The sequence below is a fragment of the Amphiura filiformis genome, chromosome 2 (assembly GCF_039555335.1).
Source record: "Amphiura filiformis chromosome 2, Afil_fr2py, whole genome shotgun sequence".
Lineage (NCBI taxonomy): Eukaryota > Metazoa > Echinodermata > Ophiuroidea > Amphilepidida > Amphiuridae > Amphiura > Amphiura filiformis.
The window spans coordinates 39,307,835-39,335,342 of NC_092629.1; the positions used below are offsets into that span (position 1 = coordinate 39,307,835).

General features: G+C 38.6%; 2 protein-coding genes across 2 annotated transcripts in view; one reads left to right on the forward strand and one right to left on the reverse strand.

Annotated features, from left to right (window-relative positions):
- Window positions 1–871: 871 nt before the first annotated feature.
- On the reverse strand, window positions 872–24,404 carry LOC140146198 (MAP3K12-binding inhibitory protein 1-like). Its single transcript, XM_072167981.1, has 7 exons — window positions 24,269–24,404; window positions 18,652–18,765; window positions 17,679–17,852; window positions 13,870–14,050; window positions 12,065–12,253; window positions 10,582–10,676; window positions 872–3,344 (listed from the first exon to the last, which is right to left on the reverse strand). The coding sequence occupies exons 1-7, from the start codon at window positions 24,392–24,394 to the stop codon at window positions 3,177–3,179; spliced, it is 1,047 nt and encodes a 348-aa protein (XP_072024082.1). The 5' UTR covers window positions 24,395–24,404; the 3' UTR covers window positions 872–3,176.
- A 166-nt stretch (window positions 24,405–24,570) lies between these two features.
- The window catches only part of LOC140140604 (uncharacterized), a 57,814-nt gene continuing 54,876 nt past the window's right edge, over window positions 24,571–27,508 (forward strand). Inside the window, 1 exon segment of the mRNA XM_072162364.1 lies at window positions 24,571–24,830. Coding sequence (XP_072018465.1) covers window positions 24,704–24,830 — 127 coding nt within the window. The 5' untranslated portion in view covers window positions 24,571–24,703.

Sequence of the window (27,508 nt, forward strand, 5' to 3'; positions counted from 1 at the left end):
CACAGCAGTGTGACAACATCACAGGTCTACCCGCAAAGGCTTATGGGATTTACCAAAAATGTCAATCCAGTACCAGTGTGTGTACTGTACATGTGATTCTCTATACAGAGTGCCCACACAAGTGCTTGAGAGTACCAATGAAGTAGCTAGACAACAGTGTACCTCTGGAAGTGACAGCTATAGGAATCTGGATGTGTATTTTTTTTTTCAACTGCATAAGCAAACAGAGGATAACTAAGAAATATACAAAGAGAAAAATTAGTGTTTGTCTATCTGTTAATATAATGTTGTGCAACTCTGTACTATAGACGAATCCAACGAGCCAAGTCATGGTCAGGATTTGGTCGGCCATCTTTGGTTTCCCGCTAGCACCAACCTGGGGTATTGAGCGCCCGATTGTGCAAATAAACGCCGCCTAACACCTGGAGAAGATGCAAAGGCGAGGAGGGTTAATAGAATAATATATACAATAGAGGTAATCCTGTCGCATCTATTCATACATATAGATCATAGTCCTTTTGTTCATCCATTAGTATATCTATGAATACATGCGACGGGATTACCTGCGGAATTATCTATATTGTATTATTCTATTAACCCTCCTCGACCTTATCTAGGTGTAAGGCGGCTTTTATTTGCACAACTGTTGGAACTGTATTGTGTTGTAAACTTAAATCAATCTTTTGTCTACCTGTGTTTTCGTGGAAGGTGTAAAACGGGTGATGGAATGCAGTTTAAAATTTCCGCCAAGGCCGAATCATTTCACATTTTGGATGCATTGTAGCCGACGGGGACCCAACTAAAGGCTGCTAGTCAGGTGTAGGGATGCGTGTATTTGGATTCGTCTATAGGCTATATGTCTTCAATAAATTACAAATGCAACATTGCCACTGCTCCTTTTGGTTGTTTTATTTCTTCACTGAAAAGATCACATTGACTAACATGAACAAAATACCCTTTTGTTATAAGGGCATACAAATTTGCCTGTTGTACATGGGTTTTAAGCCAAAGTTAAACTGATTTAGGTAAAAATTGAGGGAAATTGTCAGTCTACCTTAGAGGTTTCGGAAAAAGAATAGTTTGCACTATTTACAATGTCTTGTTAGTATTTAACACAGCAATTAGGTGTAAGGTCAATAGGATTCAATGGACTTTGTTTTTATTATCATCTACCTTTTGAACTTCACATAGCAGGTAGTGCAAACTATTCTTTTCCTGAATCCACTTTTACGAGAATTGGAGCTAATTTAAAACCTTGAGCATTACTTGGTAATAATATGTCCTACATACAATATGTTACATTTTTATGGCTGCCATCAGCTTTTATGCAAACTTGCCCAACACAGCTTAAATATGCATAGATTTCTAAAATAGAAGCAGTTAAATTTGTAAGATAAATTTGACAGATTCTGGAATATTTGTGCAAAATCTGGTTAAAACAACAAGAATGAGCACTTTTGAAAATGAAATAGCACCCCTTCTCTACACCATTTAAAAAAATTTTACACACAAATCTAATCTTGCCCTACATCCCGTACCCACCACTCAACTAAAAACTTTCCCCGGGATACTAAACAGGATGGTGTAACAAGTTCTTCTGGGATGAAACTCCACTTTTGACGAAAAGCCTGAATAAGCCTGAAAAACAGCATAATAACCAGATGATGGTGGATGCGATATCGATATTTCTGACGTCGCCATTGGATTAACACATAATCATGAAATCTTCACAAACAATTCTAAATTTGTTATGTGGTCTCAAAGCAAAATTATCTTACTCTAAAACCGTTGGGGTTCGACAAAGTACCCCACTGTAAGTATGTTGTTTTTCAATTTGTAACTGCTAACCGTGTATTTTGAATGGGGCTGTCGGCCTTGTATTTTCACCAGCCTCGAACGTCACAGTTGCGTGTCCTATGCCGCCTGGTAATAACAACCAGAATGGCCCTAAAACGGGCTGAAAATAAAAGAAATTGCATAAATCTGGACAACAAAAAATCCTGAATTCATCAGGCAACTGACCCACTGGGCTGGTCATGTGACAGGCTGCTAGGTATCATCCCGATGGCCCAGTCCCATGCATGAGATAAGTTAAAGCGGAGTCCCCCTTTCTTGTTCAGTGATGGTTGCTCAATACGTTCCCAAATGGCTTCTTTTATGCCTCTCCTATGCCATTGTTCCTCCTGATCAAGAATAACGACTTCCCGTTCTTAATTGAGTTTCCAGTGTCAGCCCAGCGGTTCAATTGCCTGATGAAGTCTTGAGGTGCCAGACGCAACGTAGCAAAAGTTGCAAAAAAGTAAGTTCCAGTATTAGATTCAATTCCAAAACTCTATTTGAAACTACTGGAAACATTCACTCCTCTATAGTGTGTCTCGCCTCAAGTTGAGTATAATGTCATGTTGGATATGTCATAATGGCACTTTTGCATTGACCTTTTGGTAAATCCTGTAAGCCTTTGCGAGTAGACCCGAGATATCATCATCATTTGATGTCATGCTGATGCGCACATCGTTTAGCGAACATGGTTACTGGGCATTGGAATTCAGAGTGACGTCAAATGACCGAAAAGGTCAATTGCATGCTTACTGAAATCATCTGGGGGTATACACACATGTAGGCGGAAGGGCAATTTTGTTTATACGCTGGTGACGCAACTGATAAAGCCACTGATTCGAATCTGTATCTGCGAAATCCAACATGGCATTCCTCTCAACTTGGAAGAAACACACTATAGTTGCCCGAGTGCTGTAATTCTGTAATTCACTGTTATAGTGCAACATCAAAATTGATCATTGCCCGGTCAACTGGTTCCAGCTATCTATTGCTTGGATTCAAAGCCAGTATGATCACAACACAAAGTCAATGGGTTGCTAACATACTGGTGTGCAAACCAAGCGTGAACCAGTAACTAAGGTATAATGTATTCACTACGACAGCTAATTTGTGATCTTCACATGTTCTACCATATATTTCTTTAGACTTCTCCAAGTCCTCATGTTGAAGCACTAAGGTTATGGTTTAAGTCTATGTAAACATATCCAAGTCCTGATGTTGAAGCACTGGAGTATGGCTTAAGTCTTTGAAGACTTATCCAAATCCTGATGTTGACGCAATAGGGTCGTAATTTAAGTCTATGTAGACTTATCCAAGTCTTAATGTTAAAGTACATAGTGTTATCCAAGTCCTGATGTTGAAGCACTAGGGTCATGGCTCAAGTCTATTTTTCTTTTTAAAAGTGAGTTCTGTAATTGTTCTATTTTGTGATCTATTTCGTTGACACTGAACTCTTGTTGGTTCCAAGGACTGCCCATGTCCAAACGACGCCGCTTGTTGAAGGTGTTCTGTCATAGTAATAAAATTGGCAAGAACAAACAAAAAATTAAGTTTGTACAGATATTTACTTGAGAAATCTGAAGTGACTCCATGAAAAATAAAATTCCACAAATTCTACGTTCACCCATAAGATTTTTTTAGATAGAATAAATCATTTTTTTATATAAAAGATGGTACTACATTTTGTTTGACTCAATTGGACCAATTTACAATGGGCTGTTCCATTTAAAATCCATACTACCCCTGTGGAAGATTTTGGATATCTTCCACAGGGGGGGGGTATAAATTTCAAATGGAATGATGTTGGGAGACGATATGGTGAAGACGAGCATTGAGACAACACTATTATAATTCTTAGTTTCCAGTGATTCATACAGCGTGCGCACTATACTAAGTACAACATGGAAATTAGAGTAGGTATTCGAACACATTTCTGGGATTTAGTCAAGCAGCAAACTAAATTCCGTGGCCTTTTTTTGAAGACAATGTGCCACCTATCCTAACATGTTATTTGGGTCCTAAGTAACATATTTATACATGTTTACAAAAATCCAGATGCAGCAGATGGTGGCCATCTTGTTTTTCAAAATGGTGACCATTTTGGCAATAATTTTCCAATATTTTTCAAACTGACCCTTCCCATTGTAAATTTATTGGTACAATAGCTATTGTTTTAGGTCTAGGATATTATCTATGACATGTATGCACTAATATTGATGATTTTGATGTTCAAAATGGCCGCCAAAATACAAAATGGCCGCCAAATTCAACTTATTTCCTCTAAACATGCAATGAGCATTGTAAAATATAAGTTTAAGCAAGTAACATGTTAATTAATATACCAACACATACACAAACTCCATACTACACTGCAAATACACTCCACACCACCCCATACACCCACCCCCACATCCAAATGCTTACCTATAATTATGAATTCGCTCTTTATGATAACATTTTATTATAAAATAGTTCCTGAATTTAAGATCTGTAACTTCCACCTTAAATGTCTTCATGTCTCCTCATCTGGATATGATAATAATAATTATGTACCCGCTAAGTTTGATGTACCGGGGCCAGCCCATACCCATATACACCCTAACCCGTAATCCTGATCTTTACCCCGATCACCCCTAACTCAGTACCTAATTCATAATCCTGTAGGCCTACCTTGCTAAACGTACATTACTCTGATATCTATAACCCATAACATGTATTCTGCACTAGTACCCGTATGTACTACCCTTATACCCTTATACCCCTAACCCCATCCCTGGCCAGTAGCCCTACCCATCCCTGGGAACCCTAGACCCATCCAAGGGACCCCTTAACGCAACACCGGGACCCATAATCCACTGCCCAGTGGCCCATAACCTGAAATGTTCCGGCTAAGTTTGATGTACTCGGACCAGCCCATAACCACATCCTTGGCACCCTAACATGCTAACCATATCCTTAGTACCCTAAGCATGCTAAGTCTCTTACTCCAGTACCCTTACACAGTCCTCGGTACCCCTAACACCATCCCTGGGACTCCTAATGCCAAACCTGGAAACCCGGAACTCCATCCCCAGTACCCTAACCATATCCCCGGGACACCTAATACCAACTATGGGACCTTTAACTCCATTCCTAGAACCTCTGACTCATTCCCACCCAATGCTGGTACCCTTAACCCCTTTCCTGGTACCCATTACCGCAATGCTGGGACCCCTAACTCCATCCCATTATCCCTTACCTTATTCCCTGGGACCTCTAATACCAAATTTGGGACTTTTAAACTTCGTTCCTGGAACCTGGAACTCTCGCAAGACCCATAACACGTCACTTGGACCCTAATCCCACCTTTGGTACATGCAACCCCACAACCTGTTTACCCTTAACCAAAGCCCAGTACCCTTTACTCTGTTCCTGGTACCCGTTACCCCAACCTGGGAACCCTAAGTCTATCCCCATTATCCCTTACCCTATTCCCTGGGACCTCTAACACTAACTATGGGACTTTAAACTCTATTCCTGGAACCTGGAACTCCGTCCCTGAGACCCATGACCCATCCCTGGGACCCTAATCCCATCTTTGGTACCTGTAACCCCACATCTGGTTCCCCAGATCCAATGCCTGGTACCCCTTACCCTGTTCCTGGTACTCATATCCCTAACCCTGGCCTTCATACCCATTACCCTATTCCCTGGGACCTCTAACACCAACTATGTCACCTTTAACTGAATTCATGGAACACCAAACTCAGTCCCTGAGACCCATGAAGCATCCCTGGGACCCTAATCCCATCTTCGGAACCTGTTAGCCCACATCCAGTTCACTTTACCCAATGTCCAGTACCCCTTACCCAATTCCTGGTACCCATTGCCCCAACCCTTGGACCCCTAATTCAATCCCAGTAACCCATATCATATCCCTGGGACCTGAGATATGATCATGTGACCTCTAACCCCATTCCTGGAACCCATGACTAATCATCCCTGGAGTGAAACCCATAGCCCCTTCACCGGGGACCCATAACTCGTTGTACCCTTTACCCTGTCCTCAGTACACCCAGCCCTTCCTCAGTGCACCTAACTCTGTCCCCGGTACCCATTATCCAAACCCTGGGACCCTTAAAGATGAAGCCCCACTTTTGGTCTAAGTTCCTTAGGGAATCAGTCAAGGTTAAAATGTATCCATGTAAATTCTGTTCTGTCTATCATCAAAGTAACAGGTGTAAGTCAGTTCTTCACAGAAGAACTGGCCAAGCGGGGCTTCCTCTTTAACTACATCCCCAGTACCCCTCACCCTATCCAATATTTCTCAAACTGACCTTCCCATTGTTTTAATTCCACCGACCATGGGACTCTCCATTCCTGGACCATTCCTCCGGGACCCAAACCCATTTCTGGGACCACTCGGTACCTTTTACCATATTCCCAATAACCCTCAATACCTAATGTCTGGCCAATGCCATGTCCGGGGGTTCTTTCTCTGTGATGGTGTAGAGGAAGGTGCCATGGTTTTTCACCGATTTTGGTATATTGATGGGTGGGTTTTCAGTGGAGACCAGTGAAACCAACCACCTGGGCACATTTGGGCAAAAGTGCCCTTAAAATCCTTAAATGTGTTCAAATTTTTTGATTTTTGAAGAACCACCCCGCCCCGCTGCCATGTGCTTATGGATGTACGTAGTAATACAACCTGTATCCCAAACTAGCACCACCAAGTGTTCTTGTTCTTGTATGAAGGATACCCGTATGAGCCAAGAAAACATTTTTTATACATTTCTATGGCACTTTAAAATGTTATAATATACTAAATGAAATCATCATCTCAATGTGATAAACATATTATAGGTCACCGGGGTCGTCGGAGGGATGTCGTGTGCATTAAGTAATTAAGTATGTGATTTGTGTGTGTTATTATATTAATATTCATGTCACATGTCCAATCTCCCATGTTACCAGATTGATGTAGGCTTATTGTATGTTTGAAGGAAATAAATTGATTTCGGTGGCCATTTTGAATTTTTGGTGGCCATTTTGAATTTGTAAATCATTAATATTGGTGCTACTGTATGCCAACATGACAAAACTACTATTACAAGCCTAAAACAATCACTACTGTGCCAATAAAATCACATTGGGAAGGGCAGTTTGACAAATATTGAAATATTTTGCCAAAATGGGCGCCATTTTGAAAAACAAGATGGCCGCCTTCTGCTGCATCTGGATTTTTGTAAACATGTATAAATATGTTACTTGGGACCCAAACAACATGCTAGGATAGGTGGCACATTGTCTTCATCAAAAGGCCACGGGCCTTAAAAACTGGGTAGTTTGCTGCCCGACTAATTGCAGCTGTAAGCTTACATGCCATGGCATGGAAATGTCTGCATTTCGGTCAATTGTTTTTGAAAAAAGATGGGGTGTTTATTAGAGGGAGAAGGGCCATTCATTAGAAAATATACAGTATTATATCGTCGTTGAGCAGGAAAAACCTCCTATGTGTCATTAGCCCCTGAACATGTTTAAAGCAAAACCACCTATGTATACTAGGGTGATTCACAAAAAATGAAATTGGTATTTTTCAACGGGACACCCCCTCATTTTGTTCATTTTGATAATAAAATCATACCTGCAAAATATGAAAAAAATTCAAAAAAGTTTAGGGGGTACTACCGGTCAATGAACTTTTGTACACAAAGTCAATGGGATTTATGAGCCATTTTCTTTACAACACAAAAAAGCCATGTTAATTTTCCTGATTGTGCCAAAAATACTTGATCATAGTTTGAGTAATGTCCTTAAAATAAATGCTAAAGAAAATTGTAAAATGTTAACCGCTTTCCAGAAAATTGCATTTTTGTGAAAACTGTTACATTTGGGGCAAGGCAGTTGCTGGGACAGCCAAAATATTATGAACTGGCCACTATCCAATGTTGTGACCCCAATTTATATACATTTCTTTTCAACCATGGTGAATCTAATCCTTCCTGTGGTCATTCAATTCAAACAATACAAATCTTCATCAGGTATGGCCATAATGACCACCCCTGATACAGATGTATGGATTTTGATAGTTACTATTACATAAGAATGAAATAGATGCATTTGTAGGATTGTAGAAATTAAACTTGGTTAAAATTATGATTGCCAAATCCATTAAATACTCACTAATTTTAGACTTTCGCCATCTCGGCTGATGGCTTCTTCAGAAATGACCATTGGGATCCACTTTTCCAGCGGTTTTGGCGCTGCTTCCGTGATTTTCTCATCTCTCGGAGGCTTGGTTCTTATAAGTGGATCGTATACATGGTCTAGAGAGTAGCTGCCGATGTCCCTGTTGACTGTTTTGTCCCCCCGTCTTCTAATCCAAATCGCTTCTCTGATGAGTCTTGTTTGCTGGTTCCCGTTTTTTTTCAAGTAGCTTAGGCTCCTCCCAATTGATGACATGGTTCTCAATGGCGATGTGGTCGGTTATGGCAGATTTATTTAATTCGAAGTTGATACAGTTCTATTTTTTCTGGTGTATTTTCTGTTTGCGACTTTTCCGCATCTTTCTGGTGCTCTTTTAGTCTAACTCCGAAAGGACGGCCTGTCTCACCAATGTACGACTTGTCGCACCCTTTGCAGCCTATCTAGAGACCACCCCACTAGTCTTGATGGTATCCACTTTGTCCTTTGGGTGTACTAAAAGTCTTTTGAGTGTGTTGTGTGGTTTCATGGCTACTGTTATTTTGTGCTTGCGACATATTCTCTGCAGTTTTTCTGATAACCCTTCCACATATGGAATTACCACCATGCCTTTCGTTTCAGTCTCCTGTGTGGTGTTCTTCTGTTCTCCTTTGCTCTTTACCAACTCCGCTTTACCTTCTACCTGTTGTTTTGCCTTGTCGAAAGCCCACTTTGGATATCCACAATTGGTGACTGCCTTTTCGATTCTACTTTCTTCTTCCTTCTTGTCTTCGTCCTCCGTCACGATGGAATGCATTCTGTCAAGTAATGTTCTAATGACGCCTATTTTTTGATGAAGTGGTTGTTGTGAATCGAAATTCAAATATTGGTCGGTATGTGTTTTCTTTCTATATACCAGAAGCTTAACTGTTCCATCTTCCTTTCTCACAATCAGTGTGTCCAGAAATGGGATCTTGCCATCACACTCTTCCTCATAAGTAAACTTGATGTTTCCTGTTGTGTCTACCGTGTTTAGGTGCTCAGTTAGCTGTTCTGTAGTGTCTTTCTTTATAATTTCCAGGACATCATCGGCGTAACGACGCCATAGCCGGGGTTTACATTCTAACGGAGCGGTGGCGATGGCCTTCTTCTCCAACCACTCCATGAAAAGGTTTGCGATTATCGCACTGACTGGACTTCCCATTGCTGCGCCGAATCTTTGTCGGTAGATCACCCCTCTGAAAGTGAAGTAGGTAGTAGTCAAGATGAACTCTAGTAAACCCATAATATCGCTGGCAGTTAAATTAGTCCTATTTGATAATGTTGTGTCCTCTTCTAGTCTCTCTCTTATGATTTCCATTGTCTCCTGAATTGGTGTGTTGGTGAATAAAGCGACCACGTCGTGGCTATTAAAAATCTCTCCCTCTTCCACGAGAACGCCAGACAACTCCTCTGCGAGGTGCTTTGAGTTGATGACATGATGCTCTGATTTACCCATGATAGGAGACAAAATTTCCGCCAATGCTTTTGAGGTCTGATATCCAATACTGCCCATGTAGTCCACTATGGGGCGGATGGGGTTACCCTCCTTGTGAATCTTAGTAGTACAATACAGCCTGTGTATCAACTTCGGAATTAAATAAATCTGCCATAACCGACCACATCGCCATTGAGAACCATCATCAATTGGGAGGAGCCTAAGCTACTTGAAAAAGACGGGAACCAGCAAACAAGACTCATCAGAGAAGCGATTTGGATTAGAAGGCGGGGGACAAAACAGTCAACAGGGACATCGGCAGCTACTCTCTAGACCATGTATACGATCCACTTATAAGAACCAAGCCTCCGAGAGATGAGAAAATCACGGAAGCAGCGGCCAAAACCAGGGAAAAGTGGATCCCAATGGTCATTTCTGAAGAAGCCATCAGCCGAGATGGCGAAAGTCTAAAATTAGTGAGTATTTAATGGATTTGGCAATCATAATTTTAACCAACTATTACATAAGATTTCAAAAGCTGATATCACCATTGGGGTAAACTAATATGTGAAGAATTTTAATATTTTTTTTTATCAACAGTTCAGTTCAATAAGGTATAAATTTGGGGTGCCTCGTGGGATTCCAGGGGATATCCCAGGGTATTCTTTTCTTGAGCTACACTCCCTCTGTCACTTTTGAAACATTTTTTATTATTACAGTCAACTATGAACTTTAATTTGGTAAAAACCCATGTTTTCACAAAGTTAAGTATATCATTGAACATTTACTTCAGTTTTGCAAGCCTGGTAGACTTTTTAGGCCCTGAAATAAGCGTTTGAAATTTTTGACAAAAAATCCCATTGACTTTGTGTACAAAAGTTCATTGACCGGTAGCACCCCCTAAACTTTTTTGAATTTTTTTCATATTTTGCAGGTATAATTTTATTACCAAAATGAACAAAATGAGTGGGTGTCCCGTTGAAAAATACCAATTTCATTTTTTGTGAATCACCCTAATGTATACTGGTTGGCAGTTTTGTTTTAAACATGTTCAGGGGCCACAAACACATAGGAGGTTTTTCCTGCACAATGACAAATTTACATACCATTACATCCAGGTATTCTGGAGATACACTCTCCAAGTGTAAAATTCTGTTTTCTAGATTTTTTAATCTCTCGTATATGTCAGATGACCCTTGACCTGAAATTAAGAACGATAAACATGCTTTAATGATACTTTGTGATCCACAACCTCATCCCTCCAACATACTTGTAAATTAATATTTTTATACCATCAAAAACCTCCAAGGACTGCGTAATGTTTATGTGCATAAACTTTCATGCGGATTGGGCCGTTTGACAAAGATATCGTCCAGTCTGTATTGGATATCATCCATTTTAATTTTGGGCTGTCTACAGGTCGAAATCAAGTAAATGATCAATCAATTGGTAATTGGTCTTTCATTTGATCAATCAATAAATCAGTCAAATTATTGATTTCTGTAGGATTGACCGAGTGACGATTGATTAGCTAATCCTCTTCTTATATTTGAGATGAGATCAAGAGATTCCATATTCCTCAGTCTCCTCTAGATGCAAATATGGCAAGATGATGCTGATATCAATTTGGCTTGATTGGTTCATTGAATGATTGATTAAAAATTTGTGAATATTTTAGCATTTTTCTCAAAAAATAATAACACACTGGTAATAAAAGTTATGTATATTATTGAGGCAAGGAATCCAATTACTACACTGAAATTTCAGTGATTCAAGACAAGCGGTTCCGGATATATGATAAGAAATGAGGTACATCCTAGCGGTACCTTATTTTGTATCATAAATAACGAACCACTTGCCTTGGGTCACTGAAGTTCCAGTGTAGTAATTGGATTCCTTGCCCCAATAATATACATAACTTTTGTTACCAGTGTGTGATTAGTTTTTGAGAAAAATACAAAAATAGACACAAATTTATCAAGGGGTGTAGTACCCCCTTAACTCTCCTCACTTTGAGACGAGATTCCATGTTTCTCCTCAACGCCACCATGATATGACGATGATAATGGCAATTTGGCTTGACTGACTGATTGATTGATTGGCTGATTGTCACTTACCTCTTCTCACTTTAAGACGAGACCCCAAGTTTCTCAATCTCTCCTCAGTGCCACTATAGTAAGATGGTGATTATGGTGATTTGGCCTGACTGATGGACTGATTGATTGATTGATACTTACCTCTTTTCACTTTGAGATTGATTCACACTTATGATCTCTTCTCACTTAGAGATGAGACTGCATGTTTCTCAATCTCTCCTCAGTGATTTGGCTTGACTGATGGACTGATTGATTGATTGAATGATTGACACTTACCTCTTCTCATATTGAGATGAGACTAAATATTTGTTGATAACGGTGATTTGGATTGACTGACTGATTAATTGATTGATTGGTTGACACTTAACTCTTCTCACATTGAGATGCATATTTCTTGATCTCTCCTCCCCACAACCATAAAGATGATGACCTGTGATTTGGATTGATTGACTGACTGATTGATTGATTGATTGACTGACTGATTGACACTTACCTCTCCTCACTTTAAGATGAGATTCCATGTTTCTCAATCTCTCCTCAACACCACTATTGTAAGATGACGATAACGGAGATTTTGGTTGGTGTGACCGACTACTCTTGACTGGACTTTGTATTAATGATGTTAAGTGATTGACCATGGCTGGACGGGTCTGGGGGCCTTGGATATTGACTACTTTGGACACTGAAACATAAAAACAAAGTTCAGTATATATCAAAACCCAAAGATTTTCACAATGCATTGTATCATGCTTTTGCAAAACTCCCTAATACTGGTTCCTGATGCATTCAAGTTCCCATTGAACATGCACACGAAGCTAAGGAGGGCTTTACAGCAACAGCATCACTAGAGCTCTTGGGTTTTAGATAGTATTCGGTAGCTAGGAGTCTATACAACTGAATGATTATATGACTGTATCAGGAGCTTTTATACCCAGCCTTTGTCACAAAGCATGGGGGAAGGAACGTAAATGAAATGATTATATACGTCGCTTTTAAAACTAAATGAAATAAAATAATAATTAACAAAAACGATTATAACATCAAAAGTAAAGCATGCTCCTACATGTACATGTATATAATTTTTGTATTTTTTATCCTGGTTGCTGAGTTGATGTTCTCAGTTTGTTTGCCACACACCTGTTCAAACCAATAGTATGTCTGTATGTCCTTTGCGAATGGGGGCACAATGGGCCATTCATGAAAGACATTATACTAATGGCTTGTACAGGTGTACGGCAAACAAAGAACATCAACTCAGCAGCCAGAATATCTCGAAACCACCAACTTTATGCTCATTTTGTGGTAACCCTAGCAGGTCACATAGGCATATAGGCTATATATTGTAAATATATAGTATACGGTGTGCAAAAAGTTTGTTCCGAACTTTATGTCCAGTTTGTTCCAAGCATATCATCACTATAGTTAGAGCACCATATCAGCTTTTGCCCTCAGGATATCAATCAATCAATTTTATTTGCTTGCTACGAATGTTCTTAGGGCATACACGCCATAAAAATTCTCCAGCTCAGGGATAGAGATTATTGCTAGAGAAGAGAATTGAGGAAGAAAGGTCTTAAAACAATAGAGAAGTTGTAGCCTATTCTATAAGAATACTATGACTTCAAATAAATTAGTTTAACATCTCCACTAATGTACCAAATAACAAAAAGCCTAAAATGCATTGGGTAAGTTTCATTTGAAACACATTATAAATGAATTTTTCCACTCGAAATGCTTTGGGGTTGGCGGAACGAACTTATTGCACACAGCTAATTTCAATTTAATATCAATGGTTTCTATCAATTGAACAAATATGTCTCAGATAATCAGAGATATTTACTGGTTGCAGACTGCAGAGTGAGTGAAAGTTTATGAGTTTGAGTTTAATCCCTATTTTTTTAAAGTGAGGTTGCACACCACTTGGAACCCAATGCCACTATTTGAGAATGCCTGGTCTAACCTCTTCGCCATGCACTATAGACGAATCCAACGAGCCAAGTCATGTTCAGGATTTGGTCGGCCATATTTGGTTCCCCGCATGCACCAAACAGGTGTTGTGAGTGCTCAATTGGGTGGATTAAACCCGCTTAAAATTCGATGTTAGATTCTTTTGTGTTGTAAACTGTCATCATTCTTTTGTCTACGTGTAACACGGGTGATAGAATGCAGTTTAAAATACCCTTCAAGGCCGCATCATTTCACATTTTAGGCGAGATAGCTGGGTCCCCGTCGCGGCTATGGCTGCCATTGAGGAGTAGGAATGCGTGAAATTGGATTAGTCTATAGGAATAAAATTACCTTTGACATGACTTCTCCAACCACTGCGACACTTGAACACTGCATCTGTACGTGCACATGTAGATTCTAACTGAGCACTTGATGTGCTACTGGACGTAGCGGTGGCGCCAAATTCCCTGCGATTATTGTCGTCCACTTCCACCTGCTTCTTCTCAATGAAAGCTTGGATTCTTCTATCAATCTGTTATAAAAATAAGAAAGACACACTCATTTAAAAGGGCATTTCATGATCCACAGCCTCATCCCCCTACTTTGACATCTGGCTGCATGTGCATCTTGACTTGCGTTTTTATTACCTCTGAGTTACTAGCATTGATCTGAACAAGTATTGGCATCCATCACAGCTGATATACACTTGCAATGTACCAATTTTTAGAACATGGGAGGAGCTTAAAAATATATGGCTCTTAAAAGTGGTACGTACTCAGAAAGTTTGAATGGCCCTGTGGGGGTCAAATGTTATAAATTTACGGTACAAAACCAACTGCGCAGATTCCTGGTTGTCCAATGAACTCACAAGTAAGTTTATAACATTTGGCCCCAGAGAGCCATTTAAGAGCGATATTATTTACTTTAAAGCTCCTACTTTCAAAAAGTGCATTTCAGTTCTGACAAACACTTATTGGTATTTAGGTTCAGTAAATATCACCTTAAACTTCAATAAATTTGATAATATCAGAATAATGTTGCTCAAATTCAGAGATTTTACCCCTACAAAAATCCAATTCATCTCCTTAAATCTGCCATTTTAGGCTAATTCACTACATTATGAGCGGCATAATATAAACTAATGGAAAGCACACTTTCTGTCAAAAATTATTATACACCATCTCCCGACACACTCCAACTAATATTTAGCTAATAGATGGTGATACTAAATAACAAGCAAAGTCACTTGACTTCCCAACAACATCAGCCTAGATGGGTCTATCCAGCAGGATGCACTACAGCATCTCCTGTATTACAAACTGAAAGAACATCTTGTAACCAAGTTTGTGAGACTGCACAAGGAAAGGCAAAATAATTATTCTGATACAGGTATAACAATATGACTTTTAGAATGTTCCAGGCTAGCTTTATAATTACTTTGGCTTCTGCAGTTCCCCAAACTTTAGGAGTTTGAAGTTGAACTAAATTTTGACTTGGACTTATTGCTTTCCTCCCTCGGATCCTGGGAACCTTGGAGCTAGCAGCCGTTTCACCATGGAAGTCCATATGCCTCTGTTTGTGACCATACTCCTTGCACTGTGGATTGATGTAATCCCAAGTTCTTGGCAGCTGCTTTTTATGTTGTCAAGCCAGCGCTTTGGGGATCTACCTCTAGGCCTGTTTCCAGGTATTCTACCTTCAAGGGCATGTTTAGGGTATCTGTCCTTTGGCATCCGTACGATGTGTCCAAAGTAGAACAGTTGTTTGGCTTTGATTTTGTCTATTATTGTGACCTGGCTGCTTGTTGCCTCTCTTATTGATGTGTTCCGTAGCCTATCTCGTCTGGAAACTCCCATTATCCATCTTAAACAAGACATCTCGAACACCAACAATCTCTTCTCGTCTCTTTTCTTGAGCGTCCAAGCTTCTGCCCCATATGTTGCTATTGACAAGATTAGCACCTGGCATTTTTGTGTTGATACCAATTTCTCTTGACTTCCATATTGTGTTTAACTTCCGCATGCTTCCCATTGCCAGTCCAATCCTCCGTTTGATGTCTTCCGTACTGGTTGAATTCTCTGTGATAACTCCTCCCAGGTAGGTGAAGGTTTGGACTTGCTTCAGTTGGTCACTTTCTATGAAGATGGTTATTGAGTGGCTGATCATGACTTTGTTGATGATCTGTACTTCAGTTTTCCGCTTATTTATAGTGAGGCCAAATTTCTTGCTTTGAGTGTGGACTAGAGTTACAAGTGATTGAAGGTCTTCCTCTGAATCTGCCATTAAAACAATGTCATCGGCAAACCGCAGGTTGTTGAGGGTTTTGCCTTGGATTTTGATGCCCGTGTCCAGGTCCTGGATTGCTAAACTGCTAAACTCTAAATTAACAATACTATTAAAATGTGCTTTAAGCATAATGGCACTAGACATAAAGTTAACTGTGCTGTTGTTTATTTTATTCTGCAAAGAGCTGTTCAGTGTTCATCAGACTTGCATTGGTAACAAGTCATTTTTGTCAAGTCCAAGTCCAAGTCATTTTGTCTAAGTCACAAGTAAGTCAATTCATTTTGCATAAGTTGCAATTCAAGTCACAAGTCCCAAAAATAGTGATTCGAGTTGGACTCAAGTCCAAGTCACACGACTCGAGTCTCTGGTATTTTCCTTACCTCTGAGTTACTTGCATTGATCAGAACAAACTTTGGGTGAAGTCTATCATCTGGTTGTACATCTTCACTTAAGTTTTCCTTACCTCAGAGTTACTTGCATTGATATGAACAAACATTGGGTGAAGTCTAGCATCTGGTTGTGCATCTCCACTTAAGTTTTCCTTACCTCAGAGTTACTTGCATTGATCTGAACAAACATTGTGTGAAGTCTATCATCAGGCTGTGCATCTTCACTTAAGTTTTCCTTACCTCAGAGTTACTTGCATTGATCTGAACAAACATTGGGTGAAGTCTAGCATCTGGTTGTGCATCTTCACTTAAGTTTTCCTTACCTCAGAGTTACTTGCATTGATCTGAACAAACATTGGGTGAAGTCTATCATCTGGTTGTGCATCTCCACTTAAGTTTTCCTTACCTCAGAGTTACTTGCATTGATCTGAACAAACATTGTGTGAAGTCTATCATCAGGCTGTGCATCTTCACTTAAGTTTTCCTTACCTCAGAGTTACTTGCATTGATCTGAACAAACATTGGGTGAAGTCTAGCATCTGGTTGTGCATCTTCACTTAAGTTTTCCTTACCTCAGAGTTACTTGCATTGATCTGAACAAACATTGGGTGAAGTCTAGCATCTGGTTGTGCATCTTCACTTAAGTTTTCCTTACCTCAGAGTTACTTGCATTGATCTGAACAAACATTGGGTGAAGTCTATCATCAGGCTGTGCATCTTCACTTAAGTTTTCCTTACCTCAGAGTTACTTGCATTGATCAGAACAAACTTTGGGTGAAGTCTATCATCTGGTTGTACATCTTCACTTAAGTTTTCCTTACCTCAGAGTTACTTGCATTGATATGAACAAACATTGGGTGAAGTCTAGCATCTGGTTGTGCATCTCCACTTAAGTTTTCCTTACCTCAGAGTTACTTGCATTGATCTGAACAAACATTGTGTGAAGTCTATCATCAGGCTGTGCATCTTCACTTAAGTTTTCCTTACCTCAGAGTTACTTGCATTGATCTGAACAAACATTGGGTGAAGTCTAGCATCTGGTTGTGCATCTGCACTTAAGTTTTCCTTACCTCAGAGTTACTTGCATTGATCTGAACAAACATTGGGCGAAGTCTAGCATCTGGTTGTGCATCTTCACTTAAGTTTTCCTTACCTCAGAGTTACTTGCATTGATCTGAACAAACATTGGGTGAAGTCTATCATCAGGCTGTGCATCTTCACTTAAGTTTTACTTACCTCAGAGTTACTTGCATTGATCTGAACAAACATTGGGTGAAGTCTAGCATCTGGTTGTGCATCTTCACTTAAGTTTTCCTTACCTCAGAGTTACTTGCATTGATCTGAACAAACATTGGGTGAAGTCTATCATCAGGCTGTGCATCTTCACTTAAGTTTTCCTTACCTCAGAGTTACTTGCATTGATCTGAACAAACATTGGGTGAAGTCTAGCATCTGGTTGTGCATCTTCACTTAAGTTTTCCTTACCTCAGAGTTACTAGCACTGATCTGAACAAACATTGGATGTAGTCTAGCATCAGGCTGTGCATCTTCACTCATCATGTTTTCCTCATCCTTTGAGCTGCTGCTTGCCTGTGACACATCATTAGACTGAGTAGGATTTTCAGGTGGTGGTTTGTCATCTTTGCTGGTGTTGAAACTCTATAAAAGTTAGAAATTATAAATATCATCCAAAGTAATAATATGGGGTGGGGGTGGGAGGGTGGATAATCCTAAGCATGATACTAATCGTACTTTGAAAATATGATACATGTACGGCCAACGGTATCCTTGAACACGGCAAAAGTTCCAAGTCAGCAAAAACATCCAGTGATGCTGAGGTCTTCATCAGTGCTCAGGCCCCAGTTCTACAATGTATAAAGTAGAATACTCAGTTTGGCTGAAGTCCATGATGTTTTTAAAACTCTGATATTGGCAATATCGGTGAACAGTGAACTGGTCCTATGCTATTCCCCCAAGCATATTGATGGACCAGGACTTATCTTCAGTTAAAAACATTAATGCTCTACAAGCAAGACATTGGCTTCAACCTAAAAAGGTTTTGAGATATTCTCTCAAAATATCAAACGCTATCTTAAGAACCACTGAACCAATACTAGGCTTGATTGTACTCATTTTAATGCATTTTTCGTGCTGATTCCAAATATGGTCATGAAAATTTACAATTCTGAAATTTTGTCTGCGCTGTTGATACCTGCTTGAAGAGAGTTAATGTCCCCTTCTAGCTCAATTGACCTTTTCAGTAAATCCCATAAGACTTTGCGAGTATATCTGAGAACTCATCATTTGATGTCACGCCGATCTGCGCCGATGGGCACATCGTTTATCGAACATCATTACAGCGCATTGCAAGTTGGCGTGACGTCATATGACAAGCTTTTACGTGTACTCGTAAAGGCTTATGGGATTTAAAAAAAAAAACAATAACGTAAGCATTTACCTGTAATTCACTTGACAGACTGGTCACATGTCTGCTGAATTCCTCACCATCTGGCAAATCCTTTGCCAATGCATCCCAATCCACTGTCAGGGTTACGCATGATGCCAGTTGGGTCTGAATATAAATACAAAACATTTATAAGTTCTAGGGCTAGGATCACTCTCAATGATAGACGGTTCAGCTTATCACGCTTAGTGATATATATTGGCAAAAATTATTTGGTTTTTGTTACTGCACAATTCAATAAAGTTCCAACCATGCCAATTTACGCCGCCTATATTCACATGCAAATGCGACAGACCCAATTCAGTAGATCGAGAGCGCAATTCATCAGATGCAAGTTGATTTTTGTTGTATTTTACACTCCAATCAAACCCAGATCAGTTACAAATGAGCATGGTGAATAGAATGATGGATGAACATCCTGGGTCATGTTACTACAGTCATGAATAGACTGCTTATGCAATAGAAACTTTGTTCTATTTGCTTCACGGTTTTCGACACATGGCGTTTGGCATTAAGAAAATGTCAGTTAAATGTAAATTTATAGACAAATCTCATTTCAAGCATTCCTACACCTCACTGGCAGCCATAACTGGGTTCCCGTCGGCTACAATGCACCCAAAATGTGAAATGATTCGGCCTTGGCGGGAATTTTAAACTGCATTCCATCACCCGTTTTACACCTGCGGCGAAAACACACCAGGGGTAGCGCTAGAACTAAACACTCCAGTGTCCGCAGGGACCCCCGAACTTGAAGAAAATTAAAAAGTAGGGGGTCCGGAGTAGAGTTTGGTGAGTCTGAGTTGCAGCATAAATAGTATGTCTGCAATAGTGCAGGGGGTCCGAACTCTATTTGGGTGGGTCCGGGACCCCAAAAAGCAACTTAGCGCTACCCCTGAAACACACATAGCCAAAAGAATGATGAAAGTTTACAACACAGTAGGATTCCCTTCGGCAAAACACACAGACATGGTCTATTGCCTTTTACGTGTGGTACAAAGAAAATAAAGTCATATACACCATATCAAACGATACTTCAAATGGATGTCTAGTACTTGCGAACAAAAGGACTATGTATGAATAGAATTATCTCGATTGTATATGTTATTCTATTAACCCTCCTCGTCCTTGCATCTCCTCTAGGCGTTAGGCGGCTTTTATTCGCACAATTAGGCGGTCAAAACACCAGTTTGGTGCAGCGGGGACCCAGTAATGGCCGACTAAATCCTGACCATGACTTGGCTTGTGAGATTCGTCTATAAATGTAAACCTGTATTCAGATAGAGTACATTTTTTACACGCTCAGAAATTCGACGCAAATCCACAAATCAATTTGTGGTAAGATTCTCATAAAATATCAATCGGGCAAAGCCATAAACAATTAAACATTGTATTAACAGTTTACACACCAGAAAAAAAGATGTACCGTATTAATTCCAATAAGCGTCCACCCCCCAATAAGCGCCCACCCAGGGTATTTTCAATTTGCTAAAGGGTACCATCGATGTTGAAGTGACTGAGACATTGATACAGTGAAATAGCTTGAGGATTTGAAGTCATGTGTATAAAATTTGCAATACATTTACTGCATCAGAAAAGCTACTGGAATGTCTCGGGACCCTATATAACGTAGGTAAATTTGTCTCTAATAAACAGCGCTTACAAAAAAAAATAGGTAAACCAGGTAAAAAATAAGCGCCCACCCAAAATGAGTTTGTAAAGTGGAATGAACACGGTACTTGTTTGACTTCCAGTATGGTACCAAGGTTTGACTATTCAAGCCATATTATAACATTTCCATAAGAAATAGACTTGCAGTTTTTTTGGTACCGGGGTACCATATAAAATGTTAGTTTACACTGTCGGATGTATCCTCTTTTAATTTGGGCCCAAACAGACAAGGCAATACAATTTACAAAGAAAATCGCTATTTAATACCAGCACATTATGGCGCCAATGCGAGCCACTCATTCAAACGCGAGTCGTGTCGGTTCTATTGATATCACAACTGCTCGAGCTTGCACGCCATGCACGTACTGTGTTATGCACATCCTGTATGTGTTTGACTAATAAATCCATTGTAATAATAAAACGATGGTAACCTTCGGTTTATTCAAAATCTCGGAGGAGACGGACAACGCAGGGCTGTCAGGCTGAGGTAATTAGTTATTTTTCCCGCAGCGATTGGTCAGTCACTGAGTTAGTAGCTTGGCGTGAGAGGTTTTTAATTAAACAAACTGCAACTTGACTAGTATATAGCGTAGTACTAGTTAGTAGTAGCATTGGCCAGGCGGCATAGCGAAGCGACGAAGCCTTCGCCGAAGGTCATGTGAATGTACCGTACTGCGTGACTAGTATATAAGGCTATTGAAATGTAACAACATCAACAATCTAGTAAAACATTTTACCAAGAACTTTAATGAATGCTTGCAATTTGTGTTTTGTTTTATGCTATAAAATTTGTGTGTACCATGTCACAAAATTGTTATATCATAGTAAATTCCGAGGACGTAATTTCCCAAAGCGGAGGTGAATGTAACGGTCATAATATTTCATGTTTTTGTCTTGTGTTGCCTTCTATACCCCATGTATCTTTGTTTCCCATTTTGACCCTAACTGCTTCCCATACTTAACATTACATCACCATCCTTGACCACTAACCTTGACCATTTCCTGCCTACCCCCAAATTGTGCCACCCTTGCAAGTTTGGCCTGGTAACCATGGTAATCCCATCCCATAATATGTTCTTTACCATGTGGACTAGACATGTGCTCCTCACTCCATCTCTGACTTCCAACCAGTCAGCATCTCCACCCTGTCTGTGTGAATGTTATCTTTATGTTTTGATATATCTTCGTTTGTGAATAAAACTGTTTTAAAAGGAACTCATATCACCTGTTTTGTGCTACTGGTATTATTCAAGTTTTGCTCAAGTTTATATACCCACGAGCCCCCACGGCCACATGGTCAACAACAACTTCCCCTTCTCAACAACGGACTATTTTCTCATCTATCACAGAAACTTGATGTTTTAACAACTTAAAACTTAAAAGTTTAGCGTCCCATTTTTTTCAGCTCACAATGAGGCAACTATTTCATTATTCATTATTTTAAAGGTTTTATTATCAACGGCCTTTTACCAATTCTTATGCGCTTTTGTTCATTCTAATTGGGTATCGCCAGTCGCAATATAATGTCACAAACACACATAAACCATTTATAAAAGTATAATTATCTTGCTTTTTGTTTTTCAAGTTTTACACACTAAATGTATTCCGAAATATATATACCATGCCACATGCCAGTCTTCTTCACTCCAATTTGTACTAACCTCTCCGTACATTTGAGGATAGGGAAATGGGGGAGGGGATTGACTCATTAAATACAAAAATAACAATCATGCAGAACATTTAATCAGATAAATTTTTGGCACCAATTTGTCAAAACTAGGTCTTTCCTAGTTAAATTATATTTACAACATCAACAATCTGGTAAAAACATTTTGGCTAGGTTGATTTCTCTTCTAAGGGTCTACCCTGTTATCCCAAAGGTATAATTGAAATAATTGGATAGAGCAAGGGTCAAAAACCTGTATATTTTTAATGCTCAAATATTTAGATGGATTCATCTAATAATTCTGAAGGCTTTCTATAGTTTTTGAAGGGTTCAAATACAAAAAAAAGGGTTTAAAAATTTTGCAGAACAAATTTTCTTTCTGGTTTAGTAGTAATTTGCAAAATAATGAATTATTTTCAGATTTTACATCTCAAACGCGGCACAAAATTCATAACGCGGGCGGTGGACGCTAAACTCAGAATCAAGTTAATCAAGTGCCTAATATGCAGCGCCAACAACAACTGAACTAGCGATGGCTATGCTATGCTATGACCATGTCTGTCATGTAATGTTGCGTTTTAAATTTAGAGGCCTTACCAATTATAAGCCAAACAAAGTAAAATCATAACATGAGTAGACACAACACAACATCTATCTATGATGCATGGATGATGAATAAACAATACAATGACCATCCATGATGACTGTCATGTCATGACACAAGCGGTTAAAGACAGCATTGCGTCCTATTATTATTGCATTGGATTATAGAGGATTATGCCAATAGTCCTACATCTAAAGTAAATTGATTGCTAAAGTTCAAGCATTCACAGTCTGCACCGTTATAATCAATACCAGGATAATTACAACTTTACACATAATAGGCAGCATTGCGGCCAGTGACATAGGGCCTACCTACACACACAGCTCAGCTATTACTAGAATTTTATTTATTTATTTTTCAAAATTCAAGTAAAACGATTTATTTTAGGCCTATTACCTGGTGCTTTGTTATATGTATGTTTATAGTACTGATTTAGGAGTGATAAGTACCGAATTGGGTGCAACTCTACTTATTATTTTAATATTTATTCATCTATTTATTTGTTATATTAAATTTATTTATCATTCTTATAATAATAAAAAAATAGATAGATTGTATTTAAATTTATTTTTCTGTTTGTTTATTATTTCACTTGCTCATTTTTAATTTTTAATTTAGATCTTTTCATTTCAAGGGTGTTATTTTAATATTGATAAAATATATTAAATTTTAATTGATAATTAAATATAGGCCTATATATTTAATTTATTTCTTTTATTTTAGGAATCATTACTTATTCACTTGTGAGGGGAGGTTACTTATATTTATTTATCTATTTATTTGTTTATTTAATTATTTCACTCATTAATTTTTTTTCTTTTCTATCTAAATATAGACCTAGGCTATATAAAAAAAAAACCTCATGTTAAATTCTTCATGTCATCATACCCAAAGTATGCCTGTATAGTTATTGATTCCTATCACTATCAATATTACACATCAATAAGATTTAAATAAGCTCTTTGGACTTGACAGAAAATGTTGTGGTAGTCATATTATACAAATATTGACTGCTATGAGGGCATGGTTAAAATTATAGGCCCAAGGTGATCTCAAAACCATGACTATGCCCGAGGCGTGCAGCCGAGGGCATAGTCATGGTTTTGAGATCACCTGGGCCTATAATTTTAACCATGCCCTAATAAAAAGCAGTCAATATTTGTTTTATATACCAAATCTTAAGATTCTTGTCATCTGTTTGGTTAAAAGCATCGATTTTGGGAAGAGAAATTAATAGTTTCAATGCGAACGGCACACAGATTACAATCTGCGATTTTTGCGTATTTATAGCGGCGTGAAAACATTAAGCGTGCGTAATATCATTTTACGCTGGGAAAAACGCGTAGTTTGATCGTGACGCACGTGACCGGTCCATAGTTCATTTCCATGGACCGGTCCATAGTTCATTTTGTGGGCATAGTTAATTCAATGACTGCACTTTCAACCAATCAGATGACAGGAATCTATATATGAGGTATATAAAATCCTCTATAATCCAATGCAATAACAATAGGACGCAATGCTGTCTTTAACCGCTTGTGTCATGATTGTCGAATTCGACAGCACGAATATTTATCATCTATATTTTGTGCATTTCATTCCTACAGAAGCTTTAAAATATCAATCAAATCAAGCAACACATATAAATACATCCATCGCAAAACAAATCTTACTTCAGACAAAAAGGTACGAAAAGATTGGATCACTTTTTTAACATCTGAATCTTCCATCCTCTTCTTATTTTGTGTTTTGACAGGAAATCTCACCTTTGACCTCTGACCTTTTTTCCTCAAATCCATTTTTTGTTCAAAATATGAGAATAAATTCATAATTTTATATTGGAATATTTGAAAATTATATTTAACCAATATTGTGAGTGCTCAATATGTCTTTATTATAAAAATTTAATGCTACAAATCATAATTTGTATGACCTGAAATGACCTCGATATGAATATGTATTAGATTGAGTTGGCAAAGATTTTGTCATGTTTGTGTACGTGTAAACCCATGATTAATAGGTGTTTTAAACGTGTGATCAACAATTATTTAGCATGATTTGACATTTAACAAGTTGTTTACTAACTTGGGAAGTGTAAAATAACAAGTATGGCTTGGTTTGGTGATAATTTGATGAATATAACTGGGAACTTGACGGGCCAGTTGAGTAGCGTCGCAAACACAGCTGCTACATTTACACGGGATGTATTGGCTGAAGGGACAGAGGAAGTCGAAGGTAAGCTTATCGATTTATAATTAAATTGTAATTAAATTATAAGCTGAATTTTAAAAAGACTCATTCTGATATGATGCTCTCTAAAGCTGAATTTATACGCGATCGCTTTTACAAAACGAATCGCGTGCATAAATGAATGTCATGTGTCATGTGATTGATCGCCGAATGCGATTGGCCGGGGCGAATGAATTGAACTTTGAAGCGTGCGGCGCGCGTGGGCACCGTGGACATGTGTCCCGGTGCGGCGGTGTCCCGGATACATGTGAGATCGCCGGGTAGGGAAAATGAAAGAAAATCATGTTTTTAAAATAATATAATAAATTATAAAATATATTAATAATGGTATAAATGTTACTGGTACCGGTACTGAATACTTGTAATTTTTTGCTATAATTATTTTGATGAAATAAGAATCGCAAAATCTGCATCTGCTGATATACTGCCCAACACTCCTTGTTGCTGTATGCAGGAGTAATCCGAGCAGGGTTTAGTGAGTGCGCAAGTTATGATAATATGATTTAGTTTCTTAAGTGTTCATGCCATGGAGTTTTTGCTTGAATACTTCTTAAGGTCGGATCGTCGGATATCGTGTCATGCACCAAATCCCCTCAAAATTTCCTTAATTGTGCCCTATCCTGTAATAAATATCTTCCCCAAATTACAGATCGGGGCATCATTTAAATCGTTCAGAATCCGCAAAAAACGAAATGTCAATTTTTACTAACTTAGCCGTCTCATTGATATTGCGCAATCACAATAGTATCGTGCATGTACATGTATGAATAAAATAATAACATTGCGTAGCATAGTTTCATTGAACATTTTTGTCTGATTTTTCTGGGAAATGTTTAGAATGCTATGAGTTGTACAGTAAGAATATATGAAATTCTCAGTGCTTTATAACATTTAGCGAAAGCGACAAAATTCAACACACTTTCGTGCACAGCGGCTCCCGGCTCTTGAAATTGTCACGGGAATTCAGCTGTGAGCATTCGCTACACTCATACACAGGAGCTATTTGGCTCCCAAGTTTCACTAGTTTTCGTGCACAATTAACTTACCAGTCAATTTGGTAAATTATATCCAATACCTCAAAGTCATAAATAAAGTGTAGATATATGCATGTTTCTAAAACTGAACCATTATTATTGGGTTTTACATGTTGGGTAAATGTCATGATTTCGCCATGGACCTGTTCCATTAAATGCTGTACAAACTACAACCAAAGGAGCCCATGCAGCGCCGGGCATCGCCTAAATATTTTTTCCAATTGCGATAACACGCATCTCACGAGCAATCAAAAAAGAAGACGACAGCGAGCAAAATTACGACAATATTTAATAAGACTCCCTGTTTAGTGGAAAAAAGTTTTGTTTACCTTTTGAAGGATTTATCTGAATAGTGTTTTCCCACCCAGTGAAAGTATTAGTGTTTGGTCAGAGACTTTTGAAGTAGCAAAGATTAATTGTTGTAAATAGATCTCTCTTTATGAATGAAATTTGCCACCTGCTACGTAATATTTGGACACTTACACACATAAAAGTGTTTTCTGTAAAAATGCCTAAAATAGGGATTTTCAGAATTATTGTCACAAAAATTGACTTAATGTAGACATTTTTTTAAAATTGAAAGTTAAACACAACAAGATTATCTAAATTCTCTCGCCAGCTTTTGTTACGGTACTTTTCAGCTTCTTTAAGCAGAAATAAATTTTTAACGTCATCAATATTTTCACAGACTAAAAACACGTGCTATTACGTAATTAATGGACTTAGGCGAAAAAACTGGCGAGATATTTTAGATAATATTTATTTACAATTTTGCCGATAGTAAAAGTTGGAATCCGAGTTGAAGTTTTTGCTAGCAATAATTATTAGTCGTAAAATTAAGGTTGAACTAAAATTGATATTCATTAATTAATGCAAATTAGCAACTCAAATATTTTGTGGTTTCAAGCATTGGGGTGTGTAGTTTACTCATAAAAATCAAGAGGTGTACACTAGGAGGCGGAATATTTTTATAATTTTTTCCTTGCCGACGTGTGGGAACCGAGTTTCCTACCTTAAGGTACAATGTAATTGGTTCCAGTCGACTGTCTATGGTCCTTGGGAAAAAAGAAAACTTGTAGCAGTCTTTCTTCGTAGATATACGGTGGTAGGTGTTGACAAATGTAGATGAGCGTGTGGACTCGGGCGTAAGATGGTTCTTCCCAGGATGGATAGGTGACCGTGTACTGCGTATGAACGGACGCGGCCCCTCGTGCGTAAACACCCGTTTAGTGATAGTCATGAAAATATATGAATGAACCACTATAAAATTATGTCATGATGATGTGTTGTTCATACATACACGCTATGTAACAGCGCACGTGATTGATCGATGTCCCGGATGCAAGCCGTGTAGGGAGTGTTTTACACATCCCAATTTGTAAATACACACCCAGTTTTTGCCCACATGGCCTAGACTCGCCGAGTCTCATGGACGCCGTTCCTATGTCCACTGAGACTTGTTTTTCCCATTTTGTGTGTGAATGTGATTTACACGCTTAAGACTTTGCGCCGCTCTGGCATTTTAACAAATTTCTTTGAAATTTGGACGATGCATATAAAACTGTACTCATATAAGAATCAGAAACTTAACTAGGATTCTTACCAAATTCTTGAAACATAATATCATTT